This window comes from Neoarius graeffei, chromosome 18 (genome assembly GCF_027579695.1).
Source record: "Neoarius graeffei isolate fNeoGra1 chromosome 18, fNeoGra1.pri, whole genome shotgun sequence".
In the NCBI taxonomy this organism is placed as follows: domain Eukaryota; kingdom Metazoa; phylum Chordata; class Actinopteri; order Siluriformes; family Ariidae; genus Neoarius; species Neoarius graeffei.
The window spans coordinates 9,401,738-9,424,880 of NC_083586.1; the positions used below are offsets into that span (position 1 = coordinate 9,401,738).

At 39.8% G+C, this 23,143-nt stretch overlaps 1 protein-coding gene across 1 annotated transcript in view; it reads right to left on the minus strand.

Moving 5' to 3' along the window:
* Window positions 1–661: 661 nt before the first annotated feature.
* slitrk6 (SLIT and NTRK-like family, member 6) overlaps window positions 662–23,143 on the minus strand; it is a 28,316-nt gene continuing 5,834 nt past the window's right edge. Inside the window, exon 2 of the mRNA XM_060898432.1 lies at window positions 662–9,283. Within this exon, the coding sequence (XP_060754415.1) occupies window positions 6,790–9,267 (2,478 nt within the window). The 5' untranslated portion in view covers window positions 9,268–9,283 and the 3' untranslated portion in view covers window positions 662–6,789. The remainder of the gene's footprint in view (window positions 9,284–23,143) is intronic.

Consider the following 23,143-nt stretch of genomic DNA (forward strand, 5'->3'; position numbering starts at 1 on the left):
TTGTCCGTGTGGTCAGCTTCAAACTTGAGTTAAACTTGAAGGTGTCAATTTTGGAGCAGGGGTTATTTCTTGGATAGAAGACTCTTAATCCATGGTGATCTGAACTGTAGACAGTGAGCCATCAGCTTTCAGTTCATGGCAGGGCTGTTCCCAGGTTGTTCCTGACCATCCAAACCAATTTTCTTTCAGCTGAGGGTGACAGTTTGGGTTTTCTTCAAGCAAAGTGGCTTGGTAAAGTGATTACACCTCACAATAACTTGGATACACTTGTTTGAACTGATCTTGGAATTTGCAGTTGTTTAGAAATGGCTCCAAGAGACATTCCAGAGTTGTGTACAGTATATCTGCAATCCTTTTCTTAGATCTGCACTGAGCTCCTTGGACTTTCCCATTTTACTGTGTGTGGGTCAATCCAATGAGTGCTGTAAACAAACCCTTTTTATGAAGGCACAGAGAAGCTACCAGCTGTAGTCAATCATGATCACTAACAGGAAGTTAAGAGATCTCGGCCTTGACAAGATAAAAGACATTTTGGAAGTTTCAGCACCTCTGAATTAATAATCCAAGTGAGAGTGTATGCAAATTTTTGACCCTGTATGTATAATTTTGACCCTGTGTTGATTTCAGAAAACCCAAAGAAAATTAAAACTCGTGCACCAAATTCTAGTGGTATTTATTTATTTTAAAGACGTATGCTGTACATTCTGCCACAGGAAAAGAACAGTTCAAAGAAATTACTGAAAGCCCAAATATTGCCATGACATTCATATCCAAGATGACATTTATGTCACTGTATGTAAACATCTGACCACAACTGTATGTTTCGAATTAATTACACACTTAGACGCACACCAGTGACTTCTTGGGGAAAAAAAGCAACTTGTTCAGGATCAAACTAGTCAGAGTGGAGTTAGCATGTCTGAGATACACCCCAAAGTATATATTCATTGTATTATTGATTGTGGTTGAGCTACTGTGAGTTACTGTGCATTAAGGTAACTATGTTTCTTTGCTACCTCACATTTACCAGCATCCTGATGATGTGGTTAGTTTTTGAGTGAACAAAGAGAGAGCTTAAGTTAAAAAATTAGTTAGCCAAATCACTATAACAGTTTACATAATGTTGACTAGCATGCTAATAATATGGCTACCTATTTAAAATTAAACAGGTTTGCTCACATAGAGGTGTACAATTTACATTAAAAAAATGTTTTCTAGCTTGCTAGTAAACTTGGGCAACACTAACACACTGCTGTGTTTTGGCAGCTAATTACAATATTTTAGCTTCCACTGGTTAGCTAATGTAATTAAAACCTGACATTTATGCTACATATAGCTGAAAGAATGACATCGCATGATCAGGATGTTGACTAACTTTACCGAAGCGCTGCTTGATTTCATTACTTATAAAAATACTTTACCGCATGTTATCTAGCTTGCTAGTAATGTCGGCTTTTGGTGAAGCAGCGCTTCCTCAGGGAGGAATTCACTTCCTCAGGGAGTGTGAGCGTTAGTGTGAGCTAGTTTACACGTTTCAGTGTGACAGTAATGCTAACTAGCAGGATCTCATCAAACCTGTCAACATTTCTGTAGAATTGACAACTTAAAAAAAATGCACACTTTGCCTCCACGTACATATTCTGTTCCAAGTGACAAGATAGCATGCCACTAATGGTAAGTTATTTATTTTTGGACTTGTCTGTCAGGCTCCTGTGGCTTTATTTTCCCCCTCTCAGCTTTGAGCTTGTGTGTTTTCTGGAGTATGAAATCTAGTTAGCGACAGTGTGTTAACCACATCTATAGCCCAAAATCAAGCTGGAAAAAAATAAAATAAAAATGATAAAAACATACTGCCATTATTTTTGAGATTCTGAATGGACTTGGATTTAAGTGTCTTTGCCAATTACATCCTTCTTAACCAGCATTGTACACACACACACACACAAAAAGATTTGTGTTCGCGTAGATGCATACATTTTAACAGCAATGTGAATTTCATCCTCGTTTCTCTGCTAAAAATAATCAGTCATGGATTTACAGCCTTGCTGTGAAAATAAACATTGTTTTGCACTTTGCTTATGAGAAAACATCCTCCTCGCCCTCAGATTTATATCCATGTGCTGGTGCTTTTGTTTTTTTTTTTAAGAAAACTGGCGATATGAGGGTTAGGGTTATGTACACGAAACTGCTGAATGCTGCTCTTTTTTTCCAAGCATTCGTGTGTAGAAATTTAGCATAGCTTCGTTCAACTACAATGGAGATTTTTTTTAAATAATTGGAGTTTTTATAATCAAAGATGCTCATATATACAAGATATACCATCTACTTTAACATTAAAAACAATAAAAAGATGTGAGAAAACATGAAGTGAGAGAACAGATTTCTGAATTATTTACCTCTGCCAATTTTGCTGGAGAAGGTTATGGTTGCACCTGCATTTGTTTAGTTGTTTGTTTCTTTGTTTCCAATGTAACTCAAAAAGTAGTGAATGGATTTGGATGAAATTTGGTGGACAGCTTTCGTATTATCCTAGGTTCAAGATTTTGATTTCTAGCTTGGCAGAGACATCCAAGTGCCCTTCGAGTTAGGATTAATTTCATCAAGCAAAAAGTTAGGTGCCGCACTTGCCAGGAAAATACAAATATATTTTTTTTACTGTACACTATATTGTAACTTTTATTTACATCACTCATTACATTGAAACATCGAAAGGCACACATACATAGAAACGTTCCGTTATGTACAAATATATACAGAATAAATAAACTCTGATCTACCTCAATACAAAATAAAGCTATGGTGCTCTTACAGCAAATCCTTTCAAACCATCCTGCATAACTATCATGCTGAGACAAAAGAATTTATTATATTTTGTAAAGAAATTAGAACCAAAAAGGGGGGAGAGGAAAAAAAAAAAACTATACAAAAAAAAAAAAAAAATCAATCAATCTTGTCCACACCAGTAGCTACACTTGATTGTCAAGTGCCATTTCTTAAATGGCATTTTGGATAGTGCAATTCTTTTTTTCTTTTCATAAAATTATGACCTGCAGCAAATGTTAGGATTGTGATTGCAATGAGATGCACCAGATAAAAAAACGTTATGGACAGAAACTTGCTTTTTTGTTGCCAAAAATGTCAGGAATAAATAAATACAACTTCATGGAAAATGCACAGAAGACATAATAAAAATGACACCAAGCTAACCATTTATCATGGTACACCTTCTGCATAGGTTAACTGTTCCTCTGCACAATGTATTGCTCCACTTTACCCCAGAAAACAACCAACATAGGAGCATGGTGATGGTATTGAGGTATTTCACCCACGTGACCAAGTCACGTGACGCAGCCATTTTGGACGGCACGCTTAAGTCCTTCAGTGCAAGGCGGTATGAGATGGTGGAGACCTTTGCACATTTTAACAAGAAAGTAAGCTGTGATTCGTGTTAAATTGGATCTGTCTTTTATCACAAACACTGTACCCAGCCTTGGTATGGAGCCCTGTTTATTTATTTCTGTGTCCCGTTTCTTTCTAGCCTCTGTTATTGCGTTTTATGTCTGATGTCTGCTACATGCAACCCTAGACAAATTAACACTGCCTTGTTTCACTGCTCAGATGGGTTAACAAACACTGACCCATTTACTTTTTGCTATATATTTTATCAAAATTGCGTTAACTGATAAACTAACCTGAAATGAAATGATCACTGCAAAGTCTGGAGTACTCTGTTGGCTCCCAATCCTGTCTCTTCACAGCTGCAATCCATTTGGCCCTCTTGTCTGGGTCAGTAGGAAACCGGTAGTGATGTGTCGGTCGCGAACGATCCGGTTCAAAGAGCCGGCTCTTTGAAGTGAACGAGGGGAGCCGGCTCTTCGGTGGGAGCCGAATTAGTTTTTTGTCCTTAGGTGCCTCAGAGAGAGAGACCTTCACAAAAAAAGTTGCTGTCCGATTGCGTCTTTGTGTTGTCTATTACCATTCAAAGGAAAAAAAGTAGCATGGTGTACGCCTACTTTTTTTGGTTGGGGGGGGTTGATGTCATTCACAGCTGCGAAAATACGAAAATTGGTGTAATGCTTAAAGCTGTGGAGCACAGGGGAGAGGAGTCTGTGAGGCACCTGAGGAGGGGAAAATCAGCTGTGTATTTTATATTGGTAATAACAGTTTTGCATTTATGTTTGTGAGAAAATAATTTATTAATTGGTAAGTAAGTTTTATTTCTATAGCTAGAACATTGTTACACTGCTATACTTTACAAAGCTTTACAATGGCTACAAAAACTAAAAAATAAAATGGAAAACATCCTACTGATAAAATATAAATAATAATGTAATTAATTTACTAGTTAATTGCAGCAATTAAATCAAAAATAAAATCTCAGGAGCCGTTTGGGAGCCGAAAGAGCCGGCTCCTTATAGTAAGAAGAGCCAAAAGAGCCGGCTCCCAAAAAAGAGCCGAAATTCCCATCACTAGAAGGGAGCGTCCTGCACGCTGTCCCTGTCTGTTGTGGCAGCCCACAGCACAACAAGCAAACACCATGGTTATTTATAGAGTGCTTACTGACAAATTAATCTATTCTAGGTGTCTGTAACACGTTTTTTTTCAAGCTGGTTCTCCCTCTCTGTCTGCAGCGTTAGTATGTAGCTTGACGTTCAAAATGGCGGACACCGGGGCGTCACGTGACCCTGTGACGTCAGGTGAAATACCTCAATAAGAAGTTTAGGTACAGCAGTGAATAATGAGAAACAGTCCACCAAACAAAAGCACTCCAACACCCAATTAGAAACTAACCTGAGCACCATTAACACCAAAAGCATGGAAGACAAGGAGATTTAGACTTTAATTGCACTTTTCCACCAGAAAGGACAGCATAGCTTGGGAACAAAGTGCCAGGACTATCTGTATCCTGATCTTCCCTATCACAAAGATTGTTGTCCCATCAATGGGGAGCACTAATTTTAGCTCCACCCTCATGTCCTGACATGGCTCACATAAGGAAGTTTTGCACAGGTATGACTGGTACATCCAATGGAAACGTGCCCTAACTGAACATCCTTGATAATTATTTAGCTCGATATAGAACCCTACAACAGATCCTATCAGAAAGGCTTCCATAGGTAGAACCCTATTTGGAGGCTGACATCTTTTAATTATCAAATAATCCTATTGTCTAAGAGTGTATCAAGTAACAAAATAGCTAAATCTATATGTTAAGCACCAGGTAGTTTCTCGTATTAAGAAGAAAATAATGGCCAGTAATTTGTACAGTGTACCATACATTTAAGACATTATTGATGGTTTATTAGGTAATTAAGTGTTCTTGGGCTACAGTCAAACTACAGCTTGCAATGCTTTGCGATGAAGCATTTGGTGGCGAAGTATTCCCAAACCCATCTGTGAATATTCACCACTTAGTTTGCTGACGAAAACATCACCACCAAATTTCGATGCATGCATTGAAATTTTTCATGAGATTTTTGGCCACTCACGAGGTGGAGACACACCCAAAAAAAAAAAAACCCTACAAAGCTCGGAGAACAATTGCTGTGCACTGCATGATTGGTGGTGATGCTACCAATTTTTCACTGCCAAGTATTCAAGTGTCAGGCGTGATTTGTGACAGAAGGTTGCCAGCAAGAGTGAAAGGGAAAATGTACAAGACCGTAGTACGACCAACAATTTTGAATGGTTTGGAAACAGTGGCACTGACAAAAAGACAGGAGGCTGAACTGGAGGTAGTGGAGTTAAAGATGTTGAGATTCTCATTGGGAGTGATTGGTGAGATTGAGATGGTTTGGACATGTACAGAGGAGAGATCCAGGGTATATTGGGAAAAGAATGCTGGAGATGGATTTGCCAGGTAGAAGGAAAAGAGGAAGACCAAATGAGATTTATGGACATGAGGACAGTTGGTGCTACAGAAAAAGATACAGAAGACAGAAGGAGCTGGAGGGACATTATCTGCTTTGGCGACCCCTAACAAGAACAGCTGAAAGAAGAAGAATTTGCGAACCCATCCCGAGCTGTAGTGTGACCAGGGCCTTATCTTCCATAAAGTGTTCTACTCAGAATCCTTTCTGCTATGTTATAGGGTTCTACATAGAATTGATGGTTCCCCAAGAGGGACAACCAAAGGACCTTTAAGGGTACAACAGGTACTGCTGGTAAAATTGTTTAGTTATAATGCTTTGCCACTGGCTGTACCTGCTATACCTATGCTACATTTTGTTACCCCTCTTGCTTGCCAAGATACCATGTGAGTCTCTTTGGGACATTGGGAAGACCTAAAAGTAATTCAGAACACTGATTGTTCAAATCAGAACCACAGTTGTCCTGATTAATGTCTCTAGCTGGAGTAATGTCTCTACTTTTGTCTCTGGAGTAATGGTTGGATTCTATATAGAATCTTTCAGGGTCCCCCACCCCCAAAAGGAAGAACTGCAAAAACCCTTAAGGGTTCTACATTTAAGAGTGTACAAGGTGACAAGTTGAAAAATGTGTCCCATAGTACCAGAGTGAAAGTGACCGCATTTGACAAATGGCACATGACATTTATGGCAAACTGTCAAGACTCAACAAAATATACAATGACCATATTTGACATTAAATTATGAAAAGTAGATCAAGGTCAATGTTCCTCTTCAGTAACATACACTCCACTGCAATCCCCTAAATTACCACATTCACAAAGATGAGCAGCTGCACTTCATGTCTGCTGAAAACTCAAGGCACTTTGGGTATTATCTCTTGAAGCAGATCTGATATTAAAGTGTTACAGTGTGCTGCATCTCAGTTAAGAGCTGTCTGATGCTCAAGTACCTCCAAGTAATCTGGTTCAGCATGTAAATTTGCTTTCAGTTCAAAGTACTCGTTTTTAGTCTGCTCCACCATAACCTTCCTCGGCCTGGTGTACACAAGTGTCTCCATCAGTTTGAGCTCTTGATGATGCCCGGGAACTTGCACGTCTTGTAGCTGTGAGAGGTTTTTCCTGAGATATTCTGTGATGCTAAGTTGCTGGAGTTCATGTTCCCGCTCCAGGATGTTTTTGTATAAAGATCCCTTGTCACCCAAAGAAACAAAATCAGCTGGATACTCATGGGACATGGCCTTGCACTTCAGAGACCCTGTAAGGGGGGAGCCGTTCTCCTTATCCATGATGCTGTGACAAAACCGATTTGGTTTCTCTGTATCATAATCCTCTGTATCATATTCTTTGTGCTGTGAACAATAGCTAGGGTTCTTGCAAACCTGAAGAATGGGACTTCGGGAAGGTTCATCATACATGTTTGTGTCATGCCTCTCAGCCAAGTGATGAGTTGTTTTCTGTCCATACATGCTGTAATGCAGGTGGATTGGACTGTTTTCACGAGGCTGTTCCTCAGCTTGCTTTTTCTTTGAATGTCTGCGTCGGCGGTGCAAGACAAAGACAATGATCCCAGCAGAGCAGAAGATGATGGTAAGGAAAAGAATAAGAAGGCAGAGGATGAGGACAGAAAGAGGAACTGCATCCGTTAGGGATTGGAAGAAGCTGTTTATGCCTCCTTCTGGTGCTTCGGTTGTTACAGCCCCAAATTCACTTGAAGGCAGGAAGTTATGGGTGACCAAACCAGGGCAGAGGACATCATGCTTCAGGTTTCTGACCTCAGCTTTCACCACCTTTTTGGGACTATGGCACAAGATGGAGCCCACCACCGTATCCTTTCTCAGCTTCTCCAACCATTGCTTCATGCTGACTAGATCACATGTGCAGTCCCAAGGATTGTTCTCAAGGTAAATCTGTTCCAGGAAATCAAGCTGCTCCAACACATTGCTGACCTGCAGATGCATGAATAGGTTGTTTCGCAAATTCAACTTGGTCAAGGGCACGTTTCGAAATATCTGTGCTGGTAGAGCACTCAGCTGGTTGTTGTTTAAGAAGAGGAGCTTCAGGTTTGTCAAAGGGTTGAATGATCCAGACTCGAGTTCCCTGATTGCATTATATTCCAAGTACAAGTACTCCAGATTGTGGAGGCCCACAAACATAGTTGCAGTAATCTTCTCTATCCTGTTACCATTTAGGTACAGCTTTTTAAGATTGCTCAAACTCAGGAAAGTTTCATTGTCTACATAGTTTATTTGGTTGTTTGCCAGATTCAGCAATTCCAAACTGTCATACGTGACAAAATCATACTTTAGGAGTCTCTCTATCATGTTCCCAGTTAAAACAAGCTTACTTGGGCTTTGCTGAAAAATTCCAAGATCTGATATCCTCTGGATGCCTCTATCCTCACAGTGGATGAGGAACCCAATATTGGGATGGTTATGACAAGAACACTGTGATGCACATGTCGTCTTTGGGCCATGAGAAGGTGTGGGGATCTTTGCATCATTTCTTGAGTCTAGTATTTGGACCACCTTTGTGGAAGGGGTGATCACCATGTCCAGAGACTTGGGTGGTTTCTCAAAGTTTATATTTATATGGGATGGGCACAGTACATCCCGTTTCACTTTGGCCAAAGGGATACCCCTGAGATGCTGGGGACTGCTGCAAACCACTTCCCCAATGGCCGACTGTGCTCGCATGTTCTCAATCCAGATCTTCAAATGAAGGCTCTGGCAGTCACAGACCCAGTCATTGTCCTCTAGAAGCAGCTCAATGATGCGGCCTATGTGCTCCAGAAAGCCCACGTAAGGCAGAGTCTTCAGGTTGTTTCCACGCAAGTCCAAATGAGTCAGAGGCACAAATCGGAAGATGTTGTTGGGAAGAAACTCAATGGAGTTGTCATTGAGGATCAAGACTTTGAGACGGACAAGTTTGCTGAAAGCCCCAGGCTCTACAACTTGGATAAAATTTGTGTCAGCCTGGAGGTATTCCAAATTTACTAAGCCATGAAAAGTATCATCTTTCAACATCACCAAGAAATTACTGTTGATGTGCAACTTCTTCAAGGAGCCTAGTGCACTGAAAACTCCAGGCACCAGTTCCTGTATGCTGTTACCACCCAGATGCAAGGTGACTGCATTCCTGAAAGCCTCCATGTCCTCTGGGAGCAGCTCCACAATATCATTTTTGTAGAGATTCAGATGGAAAGGTCTATCTGAAGGTACCTGGACTTGAGAGATCTTGTTTATGTTCTTGTCCTCGCAGCTTATGTGCAGCACTCCGTCTTTTTCCTCACAGGTGCACAACATTACACAAGCTCCTCCAAACGATACCTTAGGCCTCTCATCCTCCTGAAAACTAGCACAAGCTAAAAAGGAACAAAGGAACACAATTCTGGCCAGCATTGTCTCTCTTGGATGTCTGCAAAGACAAGAAAAAGGAGAAAAGGAGGAATTAGTTACCAGAACATGAGGGAAAATAGGAAAGAATACCCTTAGGTGAGAAAATATTGCAAAGCATTAATTAGATCATAATTACTGATATCCATTATATACAGTAAATGCTTATTTTTAATGTCTGAGGTTAAGTCAAAAGCTTGTCTCATCAGTTGCTCACCTTCTGCTAATAAGACTTCTTTGCACCTCTCAGTTTCCTAATTAATGTGCAACTTGTATATTCCCCCCCCCTCCATCTTTTTTACCGTCAAAGGTTCAAAGGTGTTCAGAAGCTGCAAACATGAGCTTTGTTAAGCTTTTCAGCAGGCTTTTTATGTTGACGCTCATATGAATAAAGGCTATGCGCTAAGAAAATTCACTGGAAACCAGTGTGAAACTTTTTATGCTTAAAACTCGTTACTATAGAAATCCTAACATATTAGAACAAATGAATTAATATAAATGTGATTTTGAAGCTGCACCAGTGTCAGAGCTGCTGTTATAAAATCGGAACAAAAAGACCAACTCCAAACTCCAGCCCTAACATTAACCTTAACCTTCGTAACCTTTAAACACTGCTATTATTTGAGTTCAATTCAATAAAAATAGTTACTTTTAATTTTTTCAGGGTGGTGGTAGCTAAATGGTTAAGGCTCAATCTTACAGATCAGAAGGTCAGTTGTTCAAGCCTCAACTCTGCCAAACAGTCACTGTTGGGCCCTTGAGCAAGGCCCTTAACCCTTTTTGCTCCAGTGGTGCCATGTTATGGGGTCTGACTCCAACTTGCTGTAATATGCACACACACGTGACAAAAGGTTTCTCCCTCTTTTTACAATTACATATGGAAAATGTTTAATTTCACTCAGTAATAACTCTGTCAAATTAATGGTGTCAAAAAGTCTACTTCTGACCCTTATTTATTTATTTATTTATTTATTTATAAATAGTTTAATTAATGCAACTGGGGGGGTTCCTACCCCAATATAATAGCTTTTTGTCCTAACTGATGACTAAGTCTGCTGAATCCTGCAATAAATTACATGAAAAAAATCTAAACATTAAAAATGTAAATATGATGTTTTTATCCTATTGCCCAATCAGTGATAATCCAGACATTCATTATGTTTACATGCACAAGACATTACAGTTTTTGCCCTTACTTGGAAAAAAACAATATTCCTATTAAGCTGTTTAAACTGGCAAATAAAAATGAATATTCCAATTTATATGCAGCCAGGCATAATCTGATTTTCTAGTTTTGGTTTATGTACAATACACAAAACTGATTGTAAACAGGCAAGAGGCTGTGTGGCACAAAATGCCAAAGAATCCTCCTAAAACCCGAATACATCGGCATTCCTGACGTCTTAATTAGAAAATGATAAATGTGGAATAAGGCCAAATCTGGAATATCTAAACAATGTTGATTACATGACCTGTATCAAATTCCAAATATTGTCATTTAGAATTATAGTGGAATACGACGTTAGCACTATATAAAAAGGTTTTTTTTTTTTGAGACTGTTCAAGCCGAGCGGCATGGTGGTGTAGTGGTTAGTGCTGTCACCTCACAGCAAGAAGGTCCGGGTTCGAGCCCCGTGGCCGGCGAGGGCCTTTCTGTGCGGAGTTTGCATGTTCTCCCCGTGTCCGCGTGGGTGTTCCGGTTTCCCCCACAGTCCAAAGACATGCAGGTTAGGTTAACTGGTGACTCTAAATTGAGCGTAGGTGTGAATGTGAGTGTGAATGGTTGTCTGTGTCTATGTGTCAGCCCTGTGATGACCTGGCAACTTGTCCAGGGTGTACCCCGCCTTTCGCCCGTAGTCAGCTGGGATAGGCTCCAGCTTGCCTGCAACCCTGTAGAACAGGATAAAGCGGCTAGAGATAATGAGATGAGATCTATTAATATGAAAGTAGCCTAAGAGAGGGAAAGAAGAAAAAGAGGGGTAAAAAAGAAAAGCAGAAAGAAATCTTAAATTAAAAAACACCAGAAATATGATGCACGTGTGTACTTGTGTGTTTAAATGACTCAGTTCATTTTTGCATGATGTAATGTATCCTAATTGGGATCTGGATAATTTTCTTTATTAATTATTCCTTGCCTGGCCGACCTTCAGTGCTGGTTATATATTCGCGATGTATGCTTCGATAGCTTGTCCTGTGAGGCTGCTTACATTGTCCTAGTGCTGTTCCTGCAGTGAGGCACACATCCACTCATTTTTCATCAGGTGTAACGTAATTTTGAACTGACGTGATGACGCAGCAGCGGCACATCTGTTTGACAGTGATGCGGGCAATTCCATGTAAATGTCAACCTCACCATGCAATACATCAAAACCACTCCCAGAGATATCACCTAGGCCTGTATTTTACAGATGTGAATAAGTTGAACCAATTTGTAACCAACCTAATATGTCACTGTCAGTCTTTCTTTCTTATAATGTAAACCCCAAGCTAAAATCAACTTTGATCATGTACAATTCTATATTATTGCCACAAGCCACAGAAATGTATGCTAAAATCCACAAAACAGCAAAACAATAGCCATCCTAAATATTATTTAAGAACTTTGATAGTTTTAGCTGATATTTAGAGAGTTTTTCAAAGGGTTATGGTGGTTAAATTGCTGATTTTTCTAAACATATGCCATGTCTATTTCAGATGCGTCACATCCATAACGGAATTTCGTCACATCCATAACGCTGACTTTTCCTTCGGAAACTCTGCATGAAATACAAAATATTTTAAACAAAGATTTTTTAATATTCACCTTGGACCCCTCTATCAAATGGATATCTCCATTTCGACATTAGGTTTACAATTTCACAGAGTTTGATAAAAATGTACAGTCACCCAAGAAAAGTGATACTTTTTCTGTCACATCCATAGCGCATCTTTTATTGGCATTTTCTGGCATGCCCTAGATGTACTATAGGAATTGTTCTTGTTCTATCACTTCTCCAGTATGGTACAGCCTTAAAATATGCAACACCTGTTTAAATACTGGGAGACAATAAAACATGCACTGGGTCATTTGTTGCCATTTTGAGTTCAAGTGTCACATCCATAACGCTGGAATTGCTCATGCTACAGACAGACAATCGATTTCCCTGCTGAAATCAAACAGTGGCAGGAAAGAAAAAAAAAAAAAAAAAAACACAAACAAACTCAGGCCGTGGGTACAAGGAAGAGATGAAACGATCAAACAAACAAACAATTGCTTGTTTATTCCCACCCAGGGACACAGGGTGCACAAAATGAGATGAAAAACACCACACAAGGGGAAAGGCCTGCTTCCCCATTAGGACTCCCTGAAGCCAAGATTTCAGCCTCCCACGCATGCTAAATAATGAGGCACTGAAAAACCATCCAGTTGTGCTACTTGTAAATCTCAGCATCAATCAGGACGTGTCGAGAGAAGGAAAAAAAAAAAAAAAAAAAAGACACTTGACTCCAAGCACATGTCATGTTCCTGTACTGCTGATAAATTAGTTTTTAATTAATCTGTAGTTTTGTATGAAATGGCAAGGGATAAGGAAGTTTTTAGCACGGAATCATAAATCATTGGCACCAGATCATAAGTAGATTTCACAAAATAAATATCACTCGGGATGATCGATCGTTTTTCTTTCCAGTTGTTAATCGTGACATTTGCAATTCAGCAATATACAAATGAGCATACGAACAAAACCACTGTTTTTTTTCTCCTAATCTCAGAGGTTCCAAAGAAATGTTCTGTTGCTGGTCTGAGAGAGACACACACACACAAAAAAACCTTAATACATCATATCACATTTATGTATCATGGTGTGAATGAGTCAGTCAATGTTGAATATTATGTGAAATAAAAGTGGACATTGATTTAAAAAAATAAAAATAAAGAAATAAAAGCTACCTTTTTAAAAGGCTACTCTGTCGTAAGCTTTTTTTTTGGGGGGGGGGGGTATTTTTTGAGGATGTGCTTCACAAAAAGAAAAACATCTCGTAAAAATTAACGTCGACTGACTATGATTATTTTATTTCTATTTTATTTCATTCTTTGTTTAATCCATTTATTGGAGAACCACTGCTTTGTATGATGTTAAAAATTAATTTAAAATATTTTAAAATCCCTGATAGCTCAAAAATGTGCATTACTAATTTAAACAAATAATACACAATTTATAATAAACATTTTACATGTACTGGTTTCATTTTTTTCCAGATGAAAAAAAAAAAAAGCAGTGGTTTGGGTGAGGCTGTTGACATTGTCACTGTGTGTCATGGCTGAATTTCAGGAGATCCCGTAAAGGGGTGTTATTTTCAATAGCTTATTAGCATTTGTTGCTAACCACCACAACCTGAACGCTCAAGGAGAACATGTCTCATTTAATAACGTCAGGAAAGATGTTTATTTTAATTTTAGCACATGAAACTGTCTAATATTTACACTTCATTTGCACCTATATGGGTGCTCATCATGAAATATTTAAGCTGTTAGTGACTAGTAGCTTTGCAGTACCACAGAGGTTGTGTTTTGTGTTTACAACAGGTACGTTTCAAGCCTGGACATGTCACAAGAACAGGAACAGCTTACAACACTGATGGAGGAAGACAGACAGACAGACAGACATTCATTGCTAGTAGACATTCAAAGCTAGTAATAAGCACACTGAGCTAGCTAAACAGATTAAATGTGGTTTTGAATTTCACTTTTCATTAGTCATAATAGGCCTCACATAGCGAAGCCACCATTTTGTAGTCACTGGAATGCATATTAGTATTCACGCTGAAATCTAAACACACTAAGCCATGTATTTTTCCAGGCAACATTTTATAACTAAATATTAGCTAGCTTGTTTTGCAAAATTTGGCTAGCTGCCTAACATTGAAGAGTTCTTGCTGGAAAGGTAATCATTGAAGCATTGAAAAATGAAATTAAATCCACTATTTAGTGCCAAGCACTGCATCAATCCAAAGCCAAACTGGAAAGTTAGCTAATTCATTAGGCATGTCATATGAGACATCTTGTCATAATTCACAAAATTATTTCCACACACCCGATGACAACCTGCCACAATCAGCTTCATATGCTAACCATTTGAAATACAGTATTCTCCTGAAATTGTCACATACTTGCTGATTAGCACATGCCTACTTTAAACATACCAAGCTAAATAATTAATTTGCCTGAGGTGTTGAACCTTGATGTATTGCATTGTACATTATACAGCTTAAATCATTACGGTGTTTAACACACCCACACGGCATGGTGGTGTAGTGGTTAGCGCGGTCACCTCACAGCAAGAAGGTCCAGGTTCAAGCCCCGTGGCCGATGAGGGCCTTTCTGTGTGGAGTTTGCATGTTCTCCGGGTGCTCCAGTTCCCCCCCACAGTCCAAAGACATGCAGGTTAAGTTAACCGGTGACTCTAAATTGACCGTAGGTGTGAAATGGTTGTCTATGGGTCAGCCCTGTGATGACCTGGTGACTTGTCCAGGGTGTACCCTGCCTTTTGCCCATAGTCAGCTGGGATAGGCTTCAGCTTGCCTGCGACCCTGTAGAACAGGATAAAGCGGCTAGAGAGCTAATTATCATTGAGATTATATTAATTCTAGCTAGGTTAAGTAGTTATATCAGCTAACATTGGTTCAGACTGTGCTAACTAATGCAAAGCAGTGACATTTGTGATTATCTCATGGGCAGAGTGCATGCTAATCAGCCTCATATTGAGGTTTTTCACCTGACGTCACAGGGTCACATGACGCCCCGGTGTCCGCCATTTTGAAGGTCAAGCTAGCTAATGTCAACAACAGTAGCTAGTATGTTACTGTAGCAATGTTTACGTTCAATCATTTGGATGACTGTTAAAACCTTTCAGTCTCAAGTTTTTCCTTTACTGTATTTAGTAGTTTACTGTAATTATGATCCGGCAGCTATTTACACCGGATCCAATGTAAATAGCTGCCGGAGCCGACGTCCCAGCCTGCCCGAGCGCGCTAGCTCCGGCAAGCTCGGACGTCGGCTCCGGCAGCTATTTACACTGGATCCGGTGTAAATAGCTGCCGGATCATAATTACAGTAAACTAGTAAATACAGTAAAGGAAAAACTTGAGACTGAAAGGTTTTAACAGGCATCCAAATGACTGAACGTAAACATTGTTACAGTAACATACTAGCTACTGTTGTTGACATTAGCTAGTGCTAACAGCTAGCTGCTAGTACACTGCTACAACACAGACACCGACCCTAATAATACAGTTCTTGGTCATTGCCTGGTAACAGCAAATTTATAACGGGCCATGTCTCAACAGACTAAGAAATTATTTCAATGACATTTAATAACATTTTGTTTATCCTGAGGACCGAAAGTAAATGAAAATGTGAACAAACCTTAGCTGTAATAAGATGGCGACCACCAGCTCCAGGGATGACCCGCTGATGTTACCCGCATGTTACCCAGCCTGACAAAATATTTGTAGGCATCCAAAATCTTGTACGCTTTCAGATCAATACCTGTGTATGGCGATGGGTTTTTAACGACATAGGTATACAGATCATGTGGGCCGAAGTCAGGTAAAGACGAGGGCTTCGTGTACTTCCGTACGTCAGTGAACAATCCTGGTGGAAGCAGGTAAACGTCGTTCTCAAAGCCTGCTAACCTCAATTTTTGCAAATACCTCTCCCTCTGCTCGCCCTGTAAATGCCCTACGTCACTGGATAGTGAAGGTGTTTTCTGCATCTCGCTCCTTTTTCTTTTATGTTTTTCGTTTGTCGCCTTCCTCGCATTCAAACTGATTCGAGCCGTGACGTCCAAAATGGCAGCATCACATGACTTGGTCACGTGGGTGAAAAACCTCAATACTTACTGGTTGGACTTAGACTCCACGTACTGCATGTATATGCTAATAACCACTTGCGTTATGAAGCAAGTGGTTATTAGCATATACAAGCTTTATGAGCTTGGAAGAAAAAAAACAAACAAAAAAAACAGATATCCAGGCTAATTAACTGCATTTAACACAATTTTTATTTTTCCTCTTTAAAGCATACATGCAGAGCCATGGCCTCACTTTCATTTATAAATGCCTTGAGACCAAGAATGGCACAGGAAAAGTTTTAAGCATTAACAATAAAGCTAATATTGTAATTTATGATTAAAGTGATTCATACAGGTAGCAGTCTGAGTGAATGACCTTAACGTCACAGCATGAAGTTGATCAGTCTCATCGCCATTTCCGCTATACTAAAACACAGAGCTGACTGCAACTCTGATCCTCCATTTTGAACTAATTCATCGCCATGCCATGTAGATGTGTTGCTGCACCTGCCAGCAACATGACAGAAGGTGGATTTATGTTGCATTCATGGTCCAAGAATGTTCAATCTGCAAAGATTTGGACACGTTTTGCAAGAAGTTCACAGGCACATTGGGCACCGATGAAGTGGTCTCTCCTGCGCTCTGCACATTTTACTGAAGACTCGTACGAAACCTCTGATTGGTTGAGGAGCATTAGCTATAAGCCCATATTGAAAGAGGATGCAGTATCAACAAAGAAAACAAGTTTTTAATTTTATTTATTTTAAAAAGCAAAGTTCAGTTGCACCAGTCCTCCCTGAGTGAGCCGAGGGTTGTTGCTAAAACCCGGGATGGAACGGGACATGACATTATCGCTCAGGCAGTGACCTCCCCACAGTTGTTGCTAAAACCAGTGATGTCCTGTCCCAGGTTTTAGTAATTGCCTGAGCCAAGCAGTAATGGCAGAGTACTCAATAATGGAGAATGAGTGGAGCAGCCATCTTATTTCTAAACTGGATATTGCTGCCATCTCGCCCTTATGTGGAAAAAGTGAATGAACAGAGAACTGAACAAACAACTGAAAGTCAGATTGTTTCAAAGCAATTGGCCACAAGATCAGCCTTCAAGAAGCGAACACAGACGGGTAAGCTCAGCCTCTCATTTGGATTTAAAAAAAAAAAAACAAAAAAAAAAAAAACTCGTTTACCTGCATTTAGATTAATACATGTAACTTGTATTGTGTATTTAAGTTACCGGTATAAGATGATTTAATTTGCTTCAGAATGTGATTGTCTCAGTTCATCTGATTATTTAATTAGCCTTTTTTTTTTTATCAGTGAAAATGCATGCATGTACATTGCATAAGTTATAACACTTATCCTGTTTTAATGAGAGTCAACCCACAATCAATGAAGTCAAATCAGTCTTAGTTGAGCAAGTCAGTAACGGTATTTCTTACTGTCACCATAAATTATTTATAATGACTTTGGTCTTTCGCTGTCAAAGACCTCGGCCTTAAAACCGGTTACTGCAGTGACGTCATGATACTCAGGGCTGGCTGGCTAGCTCAGCGGGGCAGCTCAAATGCCAACTTTGCGGTCGATTTTAACTCTCGAAAAAAAAAAAAAATTATATATATATATATATATATATATATATATATATATATATTCCCATTTATGCACCATACAAGAGTCAAGGATGGAGATACTATCCACTCAAATTTATTTAAAAATAAAGGTTCTGCGTATCTGCTTTAATATTCTGTGCTGTTCTAGATGTAATGTGACAAAAGGATACGTAGCTTAATTTTAAGAGAATTTTAGGTGCATACTTGGATGCTAAATCAGATTAGCTGTAATTATTTCACAGGCATTAGTTATTAGATCAAGGGGATAGAATTGAATGTGAAATGAAAAATGAACATCTGGAAGCACCAGCTGCTGCACTGCTAAATAATGTGAGCAGGTTCTCCTGCTCACACAAGCACACACAGCATGTAAACGACCAAGGTATCTTGGTGATTAAGTAGCATTAATATAAATAAAACAGTCATTCAAGCGACAAGTGTTAGCTCCACCCCTCACCCTGGCATAAAACCGTTGTTTTTGTGCACACTAAAGTTTCCAGAAAGGTGCTTCGCTTTAAGAATGAAAAAGGAAAGCAGTACCGAGACCTAGAGTGCTTACAACTCAAACTTTTCTTTTCCTTATTACATGGTCTCATGTTTCATTCCTCACTTAATACAACATGCAGCTAGAGTGTACAGTTCAAATTCTACACACCATAGTGTTCATATTCTGACTCATTTAGTCAGTGTGATGTTTATGCCGGGCGGCACGGTGGTGTAGTGGTTAGCGCTGTCGCCTCACAGCAAGAAGGTCCTGGGTTCGAGCCCCAGGGCCGGCGAGGGCCTTTCTGTGCGGAGTTTGCATGTTCTCCCCGTGTCCGCGTGGGTTTCCTCCGGGTGCTCCGGTTTCCCCCACAGTCCAAAGACATGCAGGTTAGGTTAACTGGTGACTCTAAATTGACCATAGGTGTGAATGTGAGTGTGAATGGTTGTCTGTGTCTATGTGTCAGCCCTGTGATGACCTGGCGACTTGTCCAGGGTGTACCCCGCCTTTCGCCCGTAGTCAGCTGGGATAGGCTCCAGCTTGCCTGCGACCCTGTAGAAGGATAAAGCGGCTAGAGATAATGAGATGAGATGTTTATGCCTGAACCCTGTCAGTGCCTTGTAATTTGTAGCACAGGTTGAGGCTGCTAGCCTAATGCAGTCAGTCAGGTGTCTATAAACTGACACATGTACTTGATTTTCACTCGTGAGAAAGCATTTGTAAATCCTTGGGAATCTGATCAGAAGCATCCTCAGATAACTCCACTCCACTCTTCTCATTACCTTTGCTGGGACACTGTTAATTGCAATTTTAATGTCTCCTTTTTAGTCTCTAATGTCTGTGAATAATGTACAGTAGTGCTTGAAAGTTTGTGAACCCTTTAGAATTTTTATATTTCTACATAAATATGACCTAAAACATGATCAGATTTTCACACAAGTCCTAAGAGTAGATAAAAAGAACCCAGTTAACAAATGAGAAATATGTATTGGGCATTTATTTACTGAGGAAAATGATCCAATCTAATATTTGAGTGGCAAAAGCATGTAAACCTTTGCATTCAGTATCTGGTGTGACCCCCTTGTGCAGCAATAACTGCAACTAAACATTTCTGGTAACTGTTGATCAGTCCTGCACACTGGCTTGGAGGAATTTTAGCCCCTTCCTCCATACAGAACAACTTCAACTCTGGGATGTTGGTGGGTTTCCTCACATGAACTGCTCGCTTCAGGTCCTTCCACAACATTTAGATTGGATCAAGGTCAGGACTTTGACTTGGCCATTCCAAAACATTCTTCTTTAACCATTCTTTAGTAGAACAACTTGTGTGCTTAGGGTTGTCTTGCTGCATGACCCACCTTTCTTTTGAGATTCAGTTCATGGACAGATGTCCTGACATTTTCCATTAGAAATTGCTGGTTTAATTTAGAATTCATTGTTCCATCAATGATGACAAGCCATCCTGGCCCAGATGCAGCAAAACAGGCCCAAACCATGATACTACCACCACCATGTTTCACAGACTGGATAAGGTTCTTATGCTGGAATGCAGTGTTTTACTTTCTCCAAACACAATGCTTCTCATTTAAACCAAAAAGTTCTATTTTGGTCTCATCCGTCCACAAAACATTTTTCCAATAGCCTTCTGGCTTGTCCACGTGATCCTCTGCTGCTCATCTGCAGTTTGCTAAAGTTCTTTTTGGAGAGCAGTGGCTTTCTCCTTTCAGCTCTGTCATGCACACCATTGTTGTTCAGTTTTCTGATGGTGGAATCATGAACATTAGCATTAGCCAGTGTGAGAGAGGCCTTCAGTTGCTTAGAAGTTACCCTGGGGTCCTTTGTGACCTCGCCGACTATTACACGCCTTGCTCTTGAAGTGATCCTTGTTGGTCAACCACTCCTGGGGAGGGTAACAATGGTCTTGAATTTCCTCCATTTGTACACACACTGACTGTAGATTGGTGGAGTCCAAACTCTTTAGAGATGGTTTTGTAACCTTTTCCAGCCTGATGAGTATCAAAAACACTTTTTCTGAGGTTCTCAGAAATCTCCTTTGTTCATGCCATGATACACTTCCACAAACGTGTTGTGAAGATCAGACTTTGATAGATCCCTGTTCTTTAAATAAAAACAAGGTACCCACTCACACCTGATTGTCATCCCATTGATTGAAAACACCTGACACTAATTTCACCTTCAAATTAACTGCTCATCCTAGAGGTTTACAAACTTTTGCCACTCACAGATATGCAATATTGGATCATTTTCCTCAATAAATAAATGACCAAGTATAATGTTTTTGTCTCATTTGTTTAACTGGGTTCTCTTTATCTACTTTTAGGACTTGTGTGAAAATCTGATGTTTAAGGTCATATAAAATATATAATAATTGAAAGGTAATCAAAATGTGTAAAAAAAAAAGTTTATAAAAGCAGATAAGTGCATGAAACACATCACACATGTAGAACACTGTGAAACAACGGGCTAGTCAGGACCGCTCGTCGGTGAGAGGCATATAAATTGAATGAGGTTTGTGGCGAAGACGAGATGAAAAGATTTGTCTTGTGCAGAGACTGTATCGCGGTAACCCGGTAATACGCTGAGAGTGAGACAGTGAGAGGGCCACCCCCCCCAAAAAAAAAACGGATTTACACGATTTGGAAAAATGACTTTCAGAACAAAAAAAAAAAAAAAAAAAAAAAGGCGCTTCCAGCACATGCTGGAAAACTTGCACCCATGCCTTACGCTTGCATTGTTTTAGGTTGTTTGAATCGATCAAACCGTGAAACTGATAAGTTTCTTCAGGGTTCCCCATGAACTAATAACAGTGAACAAGCAGGATTTCACAAAAAGATGTCAAGAAAGGTGGCTTTTGAATCTCTCACTGAAATCAAAGGGAGGAAAGTTAAAGCATGCTCGAGTCTGCAGTGATCACTTCAAAGATTTGTATATCCCTCTCAGCCATGTTGTTACTGTTTTCCCAAGTACTTTTCTTGCTGTGTCATTATTTTGCAGTACTTTTTCGTCACGAAGTGCTAAAGTCCCCAGCTGTTTCTTTGTTTACTCCTCAAAGTCCATATGCATGAAGGTCGTGACAAAATTCTTACCCAGCCATACAGTTACAATGCGCCATGATCACTTCTCTATCTTGTTTAACTAAGATCCAGGTCTTTAAAGGAGTTTCTGATGATCTTTGTGAATGATTTACCCGAAATAAGAGCAAACAAGTGAGAATCAAGCAAACTGTTGTTTGTTTAGACTTCAACTTGCAGCACTTCGTTGTAAAGACATGAATGAAAAGCTTAAAAAAATTAAAATACTTACACTGGCAAAAATACAGAATTCATTCAGCAGCGACTTGATACCAAGGTCCTTTACCCAGCCACATACAAAAGTTGTAAGTCTCCATACTCTTCCACACTTTCATCTGTGTTGCGGTGTAGAAGAATGTCTGCAACACCAGATAGTTCGAGATTTTGAGGAACTCGACTGAAGAGTAGTTTGAGATCATATGGCAAATCCTTTCACAGACTGTAGGGGTCTATTCCATTGCACATAGCAATCTTCTGAATATGTCTAAGGCAAGCAGTCGCTTCTAGATCATGAGCATGCTCTGATAAGTTATTGCTAGTTGTTTGCACTACAGCAGCCATTTAGACCACCAGCTATTTCACTTCCAGTAAAACCGCCAAGAAGAAGAAGAAAAAAAAAAAAAAAAAAAAAAAAAGTCACGTGAGTGAAACCCAGCAATTCCAAAAATACATAAATCAGTGAAGGGGCTTCCTGTGCATCCTCAGGAGATGAACACCACAGAATCACACCTTGGTAGGAGCTTTAGCTCTCAGTGGGTTGAGTGAAATATGATTGCTAGGCTTTTAAAACCAATTTTAAATATTTTTTTCCCTTTTCTTTGGTATTTGGCTCTTGGGTAGGAATGACTTGTTGAATTTTGGATGCTAAGTGATGTGAAGGTGCTCCAAATTACCATTTTTTGACAATACTAAATCCTGTCAACTTATCAAGCAGACAGATAATTTTGATCTTTCACTACTATAAGCAATTTTTTTTTTCCTATTCAGCATGGAAATTACACCAATCATCCAAAAATTAAGAACACTGACAAGTGAAGTGAATTACATTGGCACCTGTCAAGGGGTGGGATATATTAGGCAGCAAAAGTTCTCAAAATTCTCAATTCTCGAAGTTGAGGTGTTGGAAGCAGTAAAAATGGGCAAGTGTAAGAGCTACTACAGCACAAACTGCTGAAAAAGTTAATGCTGACACCTTTCTGTTTTAGTCAGCATTCACTTTTTTCAGCAGTTTGTGCTGCAGTAGCTCTTCTGTGGGATTGGACCATATGAGCTACCCTTCATGTCCCATGCAAGTCAATGAGTCTTTGACACCCATGACCCTGTCGCTGGTTCACCGGTTGTCCTTCCTTGGACCACCTTTGCTAGATACTAACCACTGCATACCAGGAACACGCCACAAGATGTGCCATTTTGGAGAAGCTCAGACCTAGTCATCACAATTTGGCCTTTGTGAAAGTCACTCAGATCCTTACGCTTGCCCATTTTTCCTGCTTCCAACACCAACTTCAAGAACGGACTGTTCTCTTGCTGCCTAATATATCCCACCCTTTGACAAGTGCCATTGTAACAACATTCAATGTAATTCATTTTACCTGAAATATACACACACAAACATAAGTGACACACACACACACACACACGTTAGTTATTCCACAAAACCAAGTTGTACATGAGCTGATAGCTGACGAGGCACGTAGCACTGAGTTGGCTATTGAGGCTTTTCACCCACGTGACCAAGTCATGTGATGTATCGTTAGGCTGCCATTTTGGACATCACGGCTCGAATCAGTTTGAATGTGAGGAAGGCGACAAACGAAAAACATAAGAAAAAGGAGCGAGATGCAGAAAACACCTTCACTATCCAGCG